General features: G+C 49.1%; 1 protein-coding gene and 1 non-coding gene across 4 annotated transcripts; one reads left to right on the top strand and one right to left on the bottom strand.

Annotated features, from left to right (window-relative positions):
• The first annotated feature begins 54 nt into the window (after positions 1–54).
• Positions 55–13,064, top strand: DHODH (dihydroorotate dehydrogenase (quinone)). Of its 3 annotated transcripts, XM_027516095.1 has the most exons (10): positions 55–132; positions 2,247–2,459; positions 4,357–4,556; positions 6,979–7,061; positions 7,514–7,711; positions 9,486–9,673; positions 10,284–10,397; positions 11,736–11,889; positions 12,065–12,224; positions 12,717–13,064. In XM_027516095.1, the coding sequence occupies exons 1-10, from the start codon at positions 112–114 to the stop codon at positions 12,769–12,771; spliced, it is 1,386 nt and encodes a 461-aa protein (XP_027371896.1). In that variant the 5' UTR covers positions 55–111; the 3' UTR covers positions 12,772–13,064. The 3 variants fall into 3 exon arrangements, with proteins under 3 accessions (XP_027371896.1, XP_027371897.1, XP_027371898.1); XM_027516096.1 differs by lacking the exon at positions 10,284–10,397; XM_027516097.1 differs by lacking the exon at positions 7,514–7,711.
• TRNAG-CCC lies at positions 10,994–11,066 on the bottom strand. Its single transcript has one exon. It is a non-coding gene; the product is annotated as a tRNA-Gly (tRNA).
• Positions 13,065–15,136: the final 2,072 nt, after the last annotated feature.

Genomic DNA, 15,136 nt, shown 5'->3' on the forward strand with positions numbered 1-15,136 from the left:
GAGCCTTCCCCTCCGCGGGCAGGGGAGGCGCCCGGAGGGGCGGGGATTAGAGGACAGCTCCATCTCCTCCAATGGAAACGAGTCAGAGGCGGGCCCAGAGGCGGCAGGAGCATGGCGTGGAGGCAGCTCAAAGTGAGTACAGCCGGTGCTGCTAATGTGGCAGCGTGGAAAAGCACGGGCGGGAAGCCGGGCGAGGGGAGGATGAAGGGCTAGCTTGGGCGAGATGTGGACGGGAGGCGGCTCCGAGAGCTTGGGCCTCTTAGGGTAGTGTGTGTAGCTTTGCAGACGCCTGCTGATGGTCATGCGCGTGCATTTACACACGTACTCGGCCACTGTGTAAATGCTACGTGTAAACAGTGTAGATGCTGATCTATGTAAGAGCACGTGGGCTTTTACTGAACTAAGCCCAGGGACACTTAGTGAACACAGGACCGCCTAGCATTGTGTGCAGGATCCAACCTGGAATGAAATCACAGTGAAACATAGTGCCAGTGTTTTTAGATAAACTTTTAGGGCAGGGTTTTTGTAACGGCACTCAGATATCTGTGGATCCACGCAAGGGGCGTTCCTACAGTCTCCTGGAGGAGGCTAGAAGTGTAGATAATGAATACTAGATCTATGGTGACGGCTAGGAGTGACCCTTAAAGGCAAAGCTGATCAGGCCTCCTTGTTTAGGGAACCAAACTCAAAACTATTCTGGCCAAGACCCCTGCCTGCCTCCCCAGCTTATTTTTAAGCTGTACTTTTCCTCACTCCTTGATTCCAGACAAACCTTTCCCCTTCCCCCATTACTTGGGTGCATCTCATTCTCCTATGCCGCCTAGAGTGTAGAGGGCCTTTAGCATCGTCCCCTCCCCAGCCCCTGCCCTGGCGCCTAGCTAACTTCTATTTATTCTTTGAATATCAGCTTTAAGACACTGCCTCGAGGAAGCCTTTCTCTGCCTCTGTGATTAGGTTAGGCTCCTCCGACACTTTTTTCTTCAGAGCACTGTTGTAGGTTTGCATGATCGTTGATTTCTCTCTCCTCCTGAGGTTGTACTCCTCGTGAAGGCAGGGACTTGAGCCTGGAATCCATCCTTGCGTGCACAGTCTCTATGGGGTGAATGAATGAGTGAGTGACTCAGCACCTGGCAGTGATAAGTATCATGAGCAATGTTTGAGTTTGGTGCAAGAAGACCTGATGTTGGATATAAGAACAGAGTTGTGGTTGCCAAGTGGGTAGGAGAGGTAGAAGAGGGAAGGATTGGGAATTGGGGCTTAACAGATGCAAGCTATTACATTTAGGATGGGGAAACAACAAGGCCCTGATGTATAGCACAGGGAGCTGTATTCAATATCCAGTGACAAACCGTAATGGAAAAATATGGAAAAGTATATATATGTGTAACCCAATCACTTTGCTATACAGCAAAAGTTAAGACATTATAAATCAACTATACTTCATTACAATTTTTTTAAAAAGACCTTAGAAAAAATTTTTTTGCAAAACCCTCTTTTGCATCCTGAAGTGGAATTTATGTATAATAAAATCTTTCTATATATAATTTAAAAGGTCAACATAATGTCCTAATTGGAATATAAAGGAGAAATGAATTTATAATAATATGTATTTTGACCCATAAATATTAGGGCATGAGTCATCTAGGTAGTGAGTCAGGTGTGTAAGCCTCTACTTAGAAATTCTAGTGCCACGGGAATGTCTTCTGAGATGGTGTTATTCTTATTAATGTTCTGTGCTGAACAGTATGGTCAGCCCTCAATCAACAAGGCAATTGCATTCCTGGAAAGTCAATGCAGATGAAAACCACACAGGATTGTGTTTATGTGGGGAAATAGAGTCTGTAGTCCTAGGCTCAGGTAGTACGAACAGATATTTGTACCTAGTGACTGTCAGGATTTTCAAAAGTCGTAGAGGCACTTCTGACTTTACTGATGCCCACTCACTAAATCTATGAGCAGTCTCCTCCGATTTCCACTGCATGCCCCAGGGTACTCCCCCTCTTGAAACCCCTGGCCTGGAGTCCTTTGGGGCAGAGGAGTGAGTGTCTACAGAAATGCAGATACAGCCTCTGCCTGAGAGGCCAATATGTGAGCAGGAACAGAGGAGACCAGCATTAGCAGAAGGCTAGGAATGTGACTGAATGTAAAGGCCATTATGTTCCCTGTGAGCGTGTAAAGTGTGTGAAGGGTTTGGGGATGGTTCCTCAGCCTGGCCTTGAGGGGATCCCACTGGCTCTTTTTTCTAGAAGCGGGCCCAGGATGCCATGGTGATCCTGGGGGGCGGAGGACTTCTCTTTGCCTCCTACTTGACGGCCACGGGGGATGAGCACTTCTACGCTGAACTCTTGATGCCGTCTCTGCAGCGGCTGCTGGACCCTGAGACAGCCCACAGGCTGGCTGTTCGCTTCACCTCCCTGGGGCTCCTTCCTCGAACCACGTTTCAAGACTCTGACATGCTGGTAGGTGCTCCTTGTGCGACAGATACAAAGGTCAAGATCAAAGTCTCCTAATTTATTCAGCTGGGGCTGATCCTTTTGAAAACTAGAATCTCAAGTTAGCCCTCAAACTGTCGTCCCCATCTATAGATTAGGAACACTGAGGTGCAGAGGAGTTAAGTGACTTACCCAAAGGCACCCAGCCAGGAAATGGCTGAGCCAGGATCCACACCCATGGAGTCTGGCTCAGCATCCTTCCCCTTAGCCACCATCCCTGCCTCACTGAGGTCTCAGGTAGCTCAGAGTTCACCTCTGCTGAAAAGGAAGCATGCCAGCATCACTAGCATCTAATGTGATGTAGGGATGTCTAGCCAAGCCCTTTGAGGAAAGCATACCGCTCCTGTCCGAGCCTCATTCCTTCCTGCATCTAATCATGGGCACCACTGTCCCCTTACTCTTCTGTGTGCTGGGGTTTCTGCAGCAAACAAAGTGGAAGAATCCACGTCCTCCTAGAATCTACATTCTCATGTAAGCCCTGACAGTTTCCACTGAAGAGACTCAGCAAATGGGGGACATTAGAATGATGTGAATGTGAAGAAAACACCAAGAAGCCCTCAGACCTCTCAGGAGAAGAGACACTATTATCGATCAAAGTGGCCTTCTGTATATTTTCCCTTTGCGTCTTAGTATCTCTTTTACTTCCCATCCTGCAGCTTTGAGAAGATGTGTGTGTCGCCTTTTTTCAGAAAAGTGAAAATTTTCTTTGGATTCCTTTCGGTTAGAGAAAACAGGTTACTAATGTAGCTCTTTCATAGCAAAGCCAGGTGGCATAAAGAGAACTTTGGAAAAGTGGGGGAGACCTGTACACAGTGCTCTGGACTGGTGCCAGCCCCATTTGACCATCATCTCTGGGCTTTGAGGACTGAGGGCTGCCTAGGGGTCCTGTCGTGCAGCTGGGGTTAAGAGCCCCTCCTGGAGCACGGCCCCCAGTGGCCCCCTGCCTAGTCCCCGAGGAGCCACGTGCACATACTCACCTCCATCTGTTCTTCCCCCTCTTTGGAGCAGCCTTTCTTCTTTCTGCTTCTGGGACCAGACGGTGTCAGCCTGGGACCCTTGCTAGTCCTGCCAAAGGCTTTCCTGCAACATCAGCTGACAGAGACAACTCCATTGGCAACTGCTGGCTTTATGATAGGCTGATGCCTTTCCCATCTTTTAATGTATCTGTCTTGCTACTAGATTTGTTGGCTCCCATCAGGGTGAGAATCCTGAATCACTCAGGAGTCGGACTAGACCTGACAAATCATTCTCATTCTAATAAACAATCAGGAATCCAGCCCATGTCTGCCAGGGAAGAACCTGGTCCTCCCAGCCTGGTTCTGGGGCCCAGCAGTCAGAGCTGCCCAGCCGAGGACAGGAGTCATGGGGACTCTGCTGGGCCTTCGTGTCGCCTGGCTGAGGAGGAGGGACACAGCGGAGGCTGACTTACTAAGATGATGAAAGGATCTCGCTGCCTGTTTCAGAATAGCACCCACTAGGGGCTGAGACCAATGAGCCACTCTATCCCACCAAGGATAGTGGATAAGAAGGTGGAATCCTTAACTGTGATGAGAAAAGGCAGCACCTGTCTCCTGTTCAACCCATGGTGGGAACGCTGTTTGTCTCCTTGGTGATGATAAAGCCTGATGGTTCTCAAACTCTGGCTGGTATCAGAATCAGCTGGAGAGCACTGATAAAGATCGATTCCCTCAAAGTTCCATTCTGCACCTCCCCCCCCCAAGACTCTGATTCCTTAGTCCAGGGATGGGCCCCGGGACCTGAGGTTTAACAGGCAGGTGATTCTGACGTAGGCATGCCGGGGACCATGCTTTGAGGAACACCAGAATGGCTTTTTCTGCCTGTGACTTTCTTTCCTTCTCCCTAGGAAGTGAGAGTCCTTGGCCATAAATTCCGAAATCCAGTGGGAATCGCCGCAGGATTTGACAAGCACGGGGAAGCGGTGGATGGCCTTTATAAGATGGGCTTTGGTTTTGTTGAGATAGGCAGTGTAACCCCAGAACCTCAGGAAGGAAACCCCAGGCCCAGGGTCTTCCGCCTCCCGGAAGACCAAGCTATCATTAACAGGTAGGTGAGCGGCTGTACCACGTGGACATTTTTCTGTCATTTGGAATGTTCTGGAATCATGTTGAGCATAAAAGCAGGTTTTATGATTTCAGTTTAATGTATATACAAGCTGGGGCTCGGAGGACTACAAAACAGCTACAGTCACAAGGTCACAAGCAGAACGTGGGTATGGGTGTTGGCTCACTTGACTTTGGAGACTGTGCTTTTTCCACCTGGTTACTTCCAGTGCCCCTGCCCAGCTCTGTCCAGTAGAAATATGATGGAGTCCTATATGTAATTTAAAGTATTCTGGTAGCCACAATAAAAATGTAAAAAGAAACAGGTGAAAATAAAATTGACTTTAATAATCACTACATTATTTGTAATATTTATTATACTACTTAATTGTAAATGCTTAATATGTACTTTTAATATATAAGCAATATAAGCATGACTGGCCGTGTGCCTTCTTTCACTGTATCAAGCCTCTGAAGCCCAGCATGCTATCCCTATAGCATTCTCGCTTTGACTGGCCAGGCTTCACTCTCTGTGGCCGCATGTGGTTAGTGGGTCTTCCGCCAGACGGCACAGCCCCTGCCTTCAGTAACTGGGAAAGGTAATAATCGATATAGACAGCTGCTTTTAGGAAGAGAGATCCTTCTAGACTATGTAAAGCCCTTCTCTTTGTGACCCCCTGGAAAGTTTTCACTACAGCAAACCCAGAAAGTGGAGAAGTTCCTCCTTTCTGGTAGCAGTATTTGAGAGCCTCCTTGGCGGGGGTGGGGAGGTTTGAGAGGCAACTTTGGGATCATGAAGGGCCTTCTGGGAGGCTGATGTATGGAAGGTTTATTTGGCTGCACGTCCTGCTTTATCGTGCTTGTTTCAGGGAAAATTTCCAGCTTTAGACATTAAATTACTGATCTTTCCCCTGTAGGGTGGGATCGATAGCTTCAGAATGGTCAGGTAAAAAATGTTTACAATTCACCTGCCACAGATAGCCCTGGGTACCAGGATGACGGGGCCTGGTAGGATCCAGTGTGTGAGAAGTGGCACGAGAGAGCAGGGCCTGAGCTCCCAGCCCTTGTGTTCCTGGCTCCAGGCATGCCTGGCCCAGGGTGGGTGCTGAATGAACCGAGTCAATGAGTACATGTATCTATTAGGTGTTTCTGGCTGCAGAACTTACTTACTGTTTAAGTAGTAATGGGTGTTTGTTATTATTTCCTCCTCATTATGGGTGTAGTAGGCAGGTCTAGGGTTGGTTGAGCAGTGGGGTGGCGTCAGGACTCTGGTCCAACCTCTGTGGGCCTTCGCTTCTTGCAGCCTGAGCTGCAAGCGTATGTCCTCACCTGAGGACATCAGAGAGCAGAAAGGAAAAGGAAGTATGGATATGGGGGGAAGTGGGTATTTTCCCAGAAGCTCCCTGGTGGGCAGCACTTTGTATCTCAGTGACCAAGCCCCATCACACGCATTTCACCCTGTACTGGAGAGCTGGTGCCACTGGTAAGGAGGAAGGGACGGGGGTGGCCATTAGAGCAGCGCCCTTCTGGGGGCTGGGGACGAGAGATGAGAGAGACGAGGCCCAGCCTTTGTGGAGTGTCCACTGACAGGTGATGGAGAAGACGTTGTCTCTTGTCCTCGAGACGGCTGTAACCCAGTAGGGGAACAGCAGCCTTTATGTGCATCCCAAGTCAGGAGAAGACGGGTACAGGGCACTCCATGCACGCCAGCAGGTGAGGGAGCATCTGGCTTGGGCCAGGAGAGAAAGGATGAGGAGATGGAGTGGCAGGATGGGTTCCAGGAGACGAATTTGTGGGGCGAGGCAGGAGGAGGGAAGATGGGTTATCACAGTGGTGAGGTCCCACTGCGTGGCAGCAGTGGATGGGAAGGAGGAGGGGCTGGACCCAGACAGGTCTGGGGGCAGCTACGTAGTTGAGTCTGGGCTGTTTACAGTGCTGGTTGGCTGAGTGACTTGTTGGCAAATTGTAATTTTTCCCTCTGTGCTTGATGGTGTTCTGGCAAGTTCTCTAGGATTTCCCAGGGTGTTTAGACTGTAGAAGTCTAAGAACTGACTCTCATTTTTCCTTTTGTTTCTTTGTCACAAATGTATGGTGAAATGGGCTTCCCAGATTGCGCTGGTGGTAAAGAGCCTGCCTGCCCATATAGGAGACATAAGGGACAAGACATGGACTTGGTCCTGGGCTGGGGAAGATCCCTGGAGAAAGGCATGGCAACCCACTCCAGTATTCTTGCCTGGAGAATCCCAGGGACAGAGGAGCCTGGCAGGCTGTAGTCCAGAGTCGCAAAGAATTGAACATGACTGAAGCAACTTAGCACGCACGCATGTGGTGAAATGGTCACGGAGCCATCTCCATCTCCATCTCTCTAGTCTTTCTGCCTGAGGGTCCTAACCTTGTCCCTCTCCTTGTGCTCTTCTGTGCTCCAGATACGGATTTAACAGTCATGGACTCTCAGTGGTGGAACACAGGTTACGGGCCAGACAGCAGACACAGGCCAGACTCACAGAAGGTAAAGGGCATTGCATCAGAGGGCGGTTCCTCAGCTGTTGGAAGGAAACTTGTGGGAGAAAGTCAGGAATGTTCCCAGTGAAGTGAGCATGATTGAGCAATAAGAAAAAAAAGTGTGGAACTCAGGGCTCCTCTCCTAGAGGAATTTTCCTGGCTCCACTACAGCATCCAAGCTTTTAATTGAACTTTGCAATTGAACAAAGATAACACTTTGTTAACTAAAGTTCCTGCTTTGTTATGTAACCTGTGTCACAGCGGGTGACTTGGAAATAAGTAGTGCAGAGGGGCCGCTCTGTGATCACACGAGCAGGGCCTGGGTGCCTTCTTTGTACATCCTGCTCTCTCGTCCTTTTCTCCATCATAGAAGTGATGCATGCTAATGATAGACCCGTTAGTAAATGCAGGGAAACATGAGGAAGAACACTAACATTACTCACACTCTTCTCCACTCAGGGATAACTAACTGTTTCCAGCACTGGGAAAGTATCCTCCATGACTTGTCTGGAAACACCATGCATTTTCGAAGGCCGCCTTCAGAGGTGCTGATGTTCGTTCCTGGGGCTCTCTGCCCTGCTGTCCCTTGGGGTGCACGTAGCGGTCCTGGCACAGAGCTGTCTTCACTGTATCTTCCCAGGCATCCTCTGGGGCTGGGTGAGACTATGGCCATCTTCCTCTTTCAGCAGGCCCCTCTGGAACACCTTCCAGAAGATTAGCTTCGTTAGATGTCCTGGTAGTGAGATGAAAAAAACCTGTGGATATTGGCTTCATTTCTAGAAGCAAGACTGAAAGTTAGCAACCTCTGATTTGGGGAGTAGGAAGTGGCCTTGCTTAGAACTCCCTGGCCTTGGTAGACCCAGACCCTGCTATACTGTAGACCTTGCCACTTGGGGGACTTGCAGGTCACAACAGCACTGTCATGGTGTGTGATACTCCCCTGCCTGGCCTCCCTTTCCTTCTTTTAATTGTCCACAGTGCCCTTTATGCCACTTCTCTCCTCTGTGCTCTCTTGCCCGACCCCTCAGCCCCCACTCTGGTGCTGACATTTGCTGGAGTGAAGCAAAATCCCACAGCAGAGCTCTGCACATTGTGCTTAGCAGCAGCTGGAAGCCGTGAAGACAGCTTAATCGCTTGCATCATTGCCAGTAAACTTGAACTGTTATAAGCTGTGGTGCCCTTTGGGGGTAGGGTAATTCAGCAATTTTTGTCTAACCCCCAAATGTTGTCATTTGGGGCAAATGACTACTAACGGAAGACCCACTGGCTACATGAAAATGATCTCTTAAACCAGTTTGCCTGGTGGAAAAAAATTACAGTTTCCAAGCCATCTTAGCTTGATTTGGGAAGCTTGGAGACCCTGTTATATAACTTGTCTAACTGGGTTCCCTCTCCTCCCCTCCACCTATGAAATTAGCTACACGAATCTCATTTACATTCAAGCTGATGATAAAACAGGGACTGCATTTACAGTGTGCGATAGCAGGACCAGGTGGTGTTCTTTGACCCTCCCTGACCTGACACGTTTCGTGAACTAGCTGGATGTCTCAGATCTTCTCTCAGGCAACTGGTGGGAAAAACAGCTGGCACCATGGATATACTTTATCCTTTGCAGATAAGGTGGTATCCCAGGAAATCAAGTGCAGACAAGCCCTTGCTTTCACACATAGAAAAATACCTTTCGGAAACATACTGAAAGTCAAAAATACAAGTCAGGTGATAATTCCCTGTATTTTAGAGTAAGGTAACCATATTACCTACCGTGCACATTGAGAGTGGAAGGGACACAGGCATGAATAATTATGCCCAGGCTACAGGAGTGTTCAGGGCTGGCCTGGAAGCTCTGGGATGTGCGGTCACCTTAGTTATAAGGGGAGTCCCTTCTCAGGACGGAAATGATAAAACCGTTATGCCTCTTCATTTTAGACATGAGAATCGAAAATATTTTCCAGTCTATTTTATATGTATCCTTTAATTTTGCGCTTTCTTCACAACCACACACCCAGTCACCTGACCAAGTGCAACAAGCGGCCCCTGCGAGTCAACAGCTGTCCCCTGGCATGCTGTTGACTTGCCTCTTCCCAGCTGTACTGCATTTACGAGCCCTACCTTTTTCATCACTAGTAGCTGCACTCCTAATGTCTCCATGCCCCATTAAATTAAAAAAAAAGAAAAAGGGCGCAAAGCGACAAAGCAGGAAAACATCCTAGTAGCTGCCCAGGCACGGCTGTGCAGACGAAGGTGGAGGGTGGGTTTAGGTCGGCAGGCAGGGCACCATGCATAGCTCGGCGTTTTTCAGCTGCTGTGGGCAAGGTCGCATTTGGAGTTGGAAGGCCTTAGGCTGTTCATGGGCTGCTGGTCAAGGATGGCTTCAAAATATTATGTGGGAAATGGTGAGTGGGGACAAAATCCTGACCAGTGATATTTACAGATGGGCTGCCGCTGGGAATAAACCTGGGGAAGAATAAGACCTCGGTGGACGCTGTCTCCGACTATGCAGAGGGGGTTCGAGTCCTGGGTCCCTTGGCTGACTACCTGGTAGTGAATGTGTCCAGTCCCAACACGGCTGGGCTGCGGAGCCTTCAGGGAAAGGCTGAACTGCGCCGCCTGCTGACCAAGGTGGGTAATTACGTGTCCAGGCCTGCCCCCACTAGTTTGACCTACTGTTCATTCTCTAGGGCCAAGCTTCAGCATCGCTATCTGCTATCAAGGAGTTGTCCTTAAGACCTGGACCAGTTAGGACCCCTCACTTCCCTCTAATCCCCTATGTAACACTGATTGTGCTCAGTATTAATCAACTGTTCAGTTATCTATCCCTGCTGTTAATCCACAGTGTATGAGAGCAGGGACCACAGCTCTCTCATTTACCACTCTGTTCTAGCATCTAGCACATTAAATGAATGAATGATAGGATGACTTTTCATCAAACAGTACTTGTGACAGTATTTGCTGTCTCTTTTAGGGACAAAAGTCTAAATAAACCTTAATGTATTAGCCAATGCCAGTGACATTAGGGACTCACTCTCGGGGATTCCTTGGTTTAAAAGAATGGAATCAGATCTATCTTGATGGGGTTGTTTGCATAACTGAGAGTGGTGTTTCCGGAGAAGGAGAAACTACTGGTGCCTTAGTTTGACAGCTCGTGTCAAGACACACTGCAGCTGCAGGTCACGGTCACACTGTAGGCTGCAGGCTCAGGGTCCCCATCTCTGGCCCCGTGTTGCTGTAGGTGCTGCAGGAGAGGGATGCCCTGAAGGTGGCCCACAAGCCAGCTGTCCTGGTGAAGATTGCTCCCGACCTCACAGCCCAGGACAAGGAGGATATTGCCAGCGTGGTGAGAGAGGTGAGGGTCAGGGCCTGGGGACACCCTTCACGGCCTGTAGAGGCCACCTGACCAGCCGGGTTAGCCTGGATGGCAGTTTCTGTTCTATTAAGGGCTGGTTTGCTCTGTCATGATTCAGTGTATCACATACAGGCATTATTGTTTAGTCACTGAATCATGTCTGACTTTGTGCGACCCCATGGACTGTAGCCTGCCAGGCTCCTCTGTTCATATGTAGGCATACCTCAGAGATAGAGGAGGTTCAGTTCTGCCACTGCAATAAAGCAAGTCATGGGAACTTCTTGGTTTCCCAGGGCACACAGACTCTGCTAGTATAGCCTGTTCAGTGTGCAATAGCATTGCATCTAAAAAAACAATGTACATACCTTTTATTTTTTAAAAAGTGATCCTTGCAGATATCTCTGGTGATAGCTCTATTCTAGGAACTGCCCCTCCCCTTAAAAATACATATATTTACTTGTTTATTTACTTACTTACTTTGGCTGCGCTGAGTCTTAGACACCTGGAGTCTGGCGCCTGAGACCACTCGGCCACCCTGACGTGCTTGCGCTGGGACTTTGCAGCATGTGAACTCAGTTGCGGCATGCAGGATCTAGTTCCCTGACCAGGAATTGAACCCAGGCCTCCTGGATTGGGAGCCTGGAGTCTTACCCACTAGACCATCAGGGAAGTCCAAAACAATGTATGTCATTGAATTAAAAAATACTTTATAGCTGAAAATATGCTAACCATCATCTGATACTGCAGCGTTGCCACAAACCTTCAACTTGTAAAAAACTTAGTATCTGTGAAGCCCAATGAAGTGAAGTGCCATAAAACGAGATATGCCAGTAATAAGAAAGGAAATGTTTGAAGCAGTGTTTGAATGGGTCCTTTTCTCCTGCTTCTTCCCTCCTTTTCCTCCAGCAAGGGCTTTAACGGTTGTGCCTCCTCCAGCCTTGCTCAGAGTGCAGTGTTCTGTCTCCAGTCTAACACCGGGTGTCGGTGTCACCGGGGACCAGTGTAAACCCAGACTGGGCCCCGCAGTCCTGCTTCAGGTCCTAGTTCCACCTCTTTCTACCTGCAGGCCTTGGCACAGGACGCTCTAGATTGAGTTGTTCTAAGGACTAAACCCCATCCTGGTGGAACCATACTGGCAGTTGGTATGTGATGGCTGTTACTGTCGTGTTGAGGCTCATTCTGACACTTGCCCAGGCAGTATAATGAGCGAGGTCTGGCTCTGGCTTCTGGCGGCTTAGGTGTGGGCGCCGGGCCCGCCGCTGTGTCAGACCTCCAGGGAAGCTTCTCCAAGTCCGTCATGCCCTGACCAGGGGGCTCTTTTTCTGTCTCCCCCTGCAGTTGGGCATCGATGGACTGATCGTCACAAACAGCACAGTGAGTCGCCCTGCTAGCCTCCAGGGTGCCCTGCGCTCTGAACCAGGAGGGCTGAGCGGGAAGCCCCTCAGGGATTTATCAACGCAAACCATCCGGGAGATGTATGCACTCACCCAAGGCAAGGACTCCATGTCTGTCTTCAGAGCTCTGTGTGCGCGGGCTCCGGGGCTGCGATGGGACTGGGCTTCCTGAACCACCGCCCTCAGTAGGGGGCTGGGGCTGGAGCCAGACTGAGCTCCTGTTCTCACGTCTCGCCCTCCCTTCCTCACCATGTCCCGTGCGCTTCTCTGCAGGCAGAGTTCCCATCGTCGGGGTTGGCGGTGTCAGCAGCGGGCAGGATGCGCTGGAGAAGATCCGCGCGGGAGCCTCCCTCGTGCAGCTGTACACGGCCCTCACCTACCGGGGCCCGCCCGTGGTGGGCGGGGTCAAGCGGGAGCTGGAAGCCCTTTTGAAGTGAGTGGGGCCACGTGTGGCTTGAACCAGGCAAACTTAATGTGGTTATCAACCAACTCAGAATGACTCAATCAAGGGGATTTCACCTGTCTCTATTCTTCATTCAAAAAGCATCTGAGGGGTACACCCCAAATGCAGGGGGAAATTTCCCTGTTGCTCTTTTGACAAAGGTCATACAGTGCCAAAGAATTAAAGATTAACTTCCAAGACAGTGGTGTTTATAGGCCTAAGGCATTCTGGCCACATTCCTGTTAATTCAGTAACACTGGCTTGAGGTCAGGGAACTGTCAGTACTTACAATGGATTCCCTTCCTGGTCTGAAGACCTGGGGAGATTCCTGGGTGAAGACAGTTCAGAGGGGATGAGGCATGCATTTGGGATAGTGAGGCAGGTGTAGTCACCGACCAGATGGAGCCTGGTTGAATGTGGGCTTCCAGGAAAAGCCGGGCCTTTGCTTTACTATTTGCTGAAATGGTTTTGTTCTTTTTCCAGGGAGCAGGGTTTTGCCAGAGTCACAGACGCCATTGGGGCAGATCATCGGAGGTGAGGACTGGTTGGGGGGAAGCCTGATCTGGAACTGTCCTGCTAAATCAAGCGAGCCTTCCAGGCTAATGGAGAGAGACCACATTCCCAGACCACAAGGCCCCTCCTCCAGCTGGAGTGTAAAAACCAAGCCTGACGGTCAGCAGAAGCCATGCAAGGCTTTCCTCAATCACTTGTCAGACAGGAGCTGCGTCCTTGATTCTTTCTAGAGTCACAGTCCAGGATCCTTAAATATTACAGGGACAGTAGACATTTGGAGGGAAAATCATGGTAAAATAAAGTCATTGAAAAACTGCACTTAAGTCGCAACCCTCTTGCCTAGAAGTTGTAGGTCTTTTCAGGCCTCTGCCCCCCAGGATCTGCCGTTGGATTCCCAGGAGCTGGACTCTCTTTCATCCTATATATTTAAAGTTTTAACTGTGTTTTGAAAATGTTTCAAATGTAGATAAAAGTTGCAAGGATAGGGCTTGTGGATGGCCGTCCTCTCCATGTCTGCACGTGGTCCACCCTCTGTGTGTTTGGGTCCCGCCCTCTTCATCGAGGGACACTGGTCGTTTTCACTGCATTCCTTGTGTAAAGGCCCTGTCTCCAAGCCAGGTCACATTCTGCGATACTTCAGGTCTGGATTTCATCCTGGCGATCTTGGAGACCCAATTCAGAAGATGGGCTCGTTGTCCCCCTGCTATACAATCTGTGAGCCGGTGCTGCTGGGCAGGCAGGCTCTTGAGGTGCCTGAAGACACTAGACAAGAGGCTCAAGAGGTCTGGTCATTAACTAAAGAGACAGAAATGCTAACCTTTCAAAACCAAAAAGCAGATGGTGATGGGAGGTGAATGGCTCGGCTGAGAAGTGCTATTGATGTCAACACGCCTTCACAGCCAACAGTGCAGGTTTTATTTTAAATTTATTTCTTGGCAGCTCTGTGGAGAGGCCTGTAGCTGCCTTACAGATAACATGTCCTTGTCTCATCTCGGCCTCATCTAATCTCCGCCTCAACCTCTGCCCATTCCCTCTGCCAAGAAACCAACAGCCAGTCTCATGCTGCCTTTGATACAAAGATCTTTTTCCTGTTTTTTAAAAAAGACTCTTAGACACTTCCCTGGTGGTACAGAGGATAGGAATCCTCATACCAATGCAGGGGGACATGGGTTCAGTCCCCAGTCCTGGAAGAGCCCCCTGCTGCAGAGCAACTAAAACCCATGTGCCACACAACTACTGCAGCCTGTGCGCCCCAACAAAGAGTAGCAACCCCGCATCCCCACACCCCAGCTAGAGAAAGCCCGAGTGCAGCAACAAAGACCCAGCGCAACCAAACGTATTTTAAAAATAAACACAGTTAAAAAAAAATTCTTAGTATGACGATAATACCTATTCATGGAGAAGGCAATGGCACCCCACTCCAGCACTCTTGCCTGGAAAATCCCATGGACAGAGGAGCTTGGTGGGCTGCAGTCCATGAGGTCGCTAAGAGTTGGACATGACTGAGCGACTTCACTTTCACTTTTCACCTTCATGCATTGGAGAAGGAAATGGCAACCCACTCCAGTGTTCTTGCCTGGAGAATCCCAGGGACAGGGGAGCCTGTTGGGCTGCCATCTATGGGGTCGCACAGAGTCGGACACAACTGAAGTGACTTAGCAGCAGCAGTAGCAATACCTATTCATAAATTAAACAGTATAGTCCCCAGATAAGTGTTGTCCACTCCTTCCTTCCTCAAACAATTCCACATCTCAGAGATAATCACAATTAGCTTTTATATCCGTCTAGATTTTTCCAGACATTTTTCTTTGTATTTGCAAACACACACCCATAGCTGTTAAATGTTAAGTCGCTCAGTCGTGTCTGACTCTTCACGACTCCATGGACTGTAGTCTACCAGGCTCCTCTGTCCATGGGATTTTCCAGGCAAGAATACTAAAGTGGGTTGCCATTCCCTTCTCCAGGAGATCTTCCTGACCCAGGAATCAAACCCGTGTCTCTTGCGTCTTCTGCACTGACAGGTGGATACTTTACCACTTCGTCACCTGGGAAGCCCCATCTAATCACACCAGCCCCCTTATTTATTTATTTCAGTTTTAAAATCTTTACTAGATAATTACTGAGAGTCTACTAGGTTCAAAGTTGTATGGATATATGCTTTTTATTTCTGGTGTTAGTGTATTTCACCTACATTCATAAACAAAATTTTGGACAGACTAAACGCACAATTTTAGACCATTTTGTTAAAACTTTAAAATCTTCAAGGGAAGAGGTCGTTTATTTTCCCTTTAAAAGCAGTTTTCTCTGAATGGGGGAGGAAGACGTCGGAGACATTCAAAGGACTCAGAGTGCTGTTGCTTGCGTCCCCTGCAATCTCCTGTTAGTTAAGA

The sequence above is a fragment of the Bos indicus x Bos taurus genome, chromosome 18, assembly GCF_003369695.1.
Source record: "Bos indicus x Bos taurus breed Angus x Brahman F1 hybrid chromosome 18, Bos_hybrid_MaternalHap_v2.0, whole genome shotgun sequence".
Taxonomy (NCBI): domain Eukaryota; kingdom Metazoa; phylum Chordata; class Mammalia; order Artiodactyla; family Bovidae; genus Bos; species Bos indicus x Bos taurus.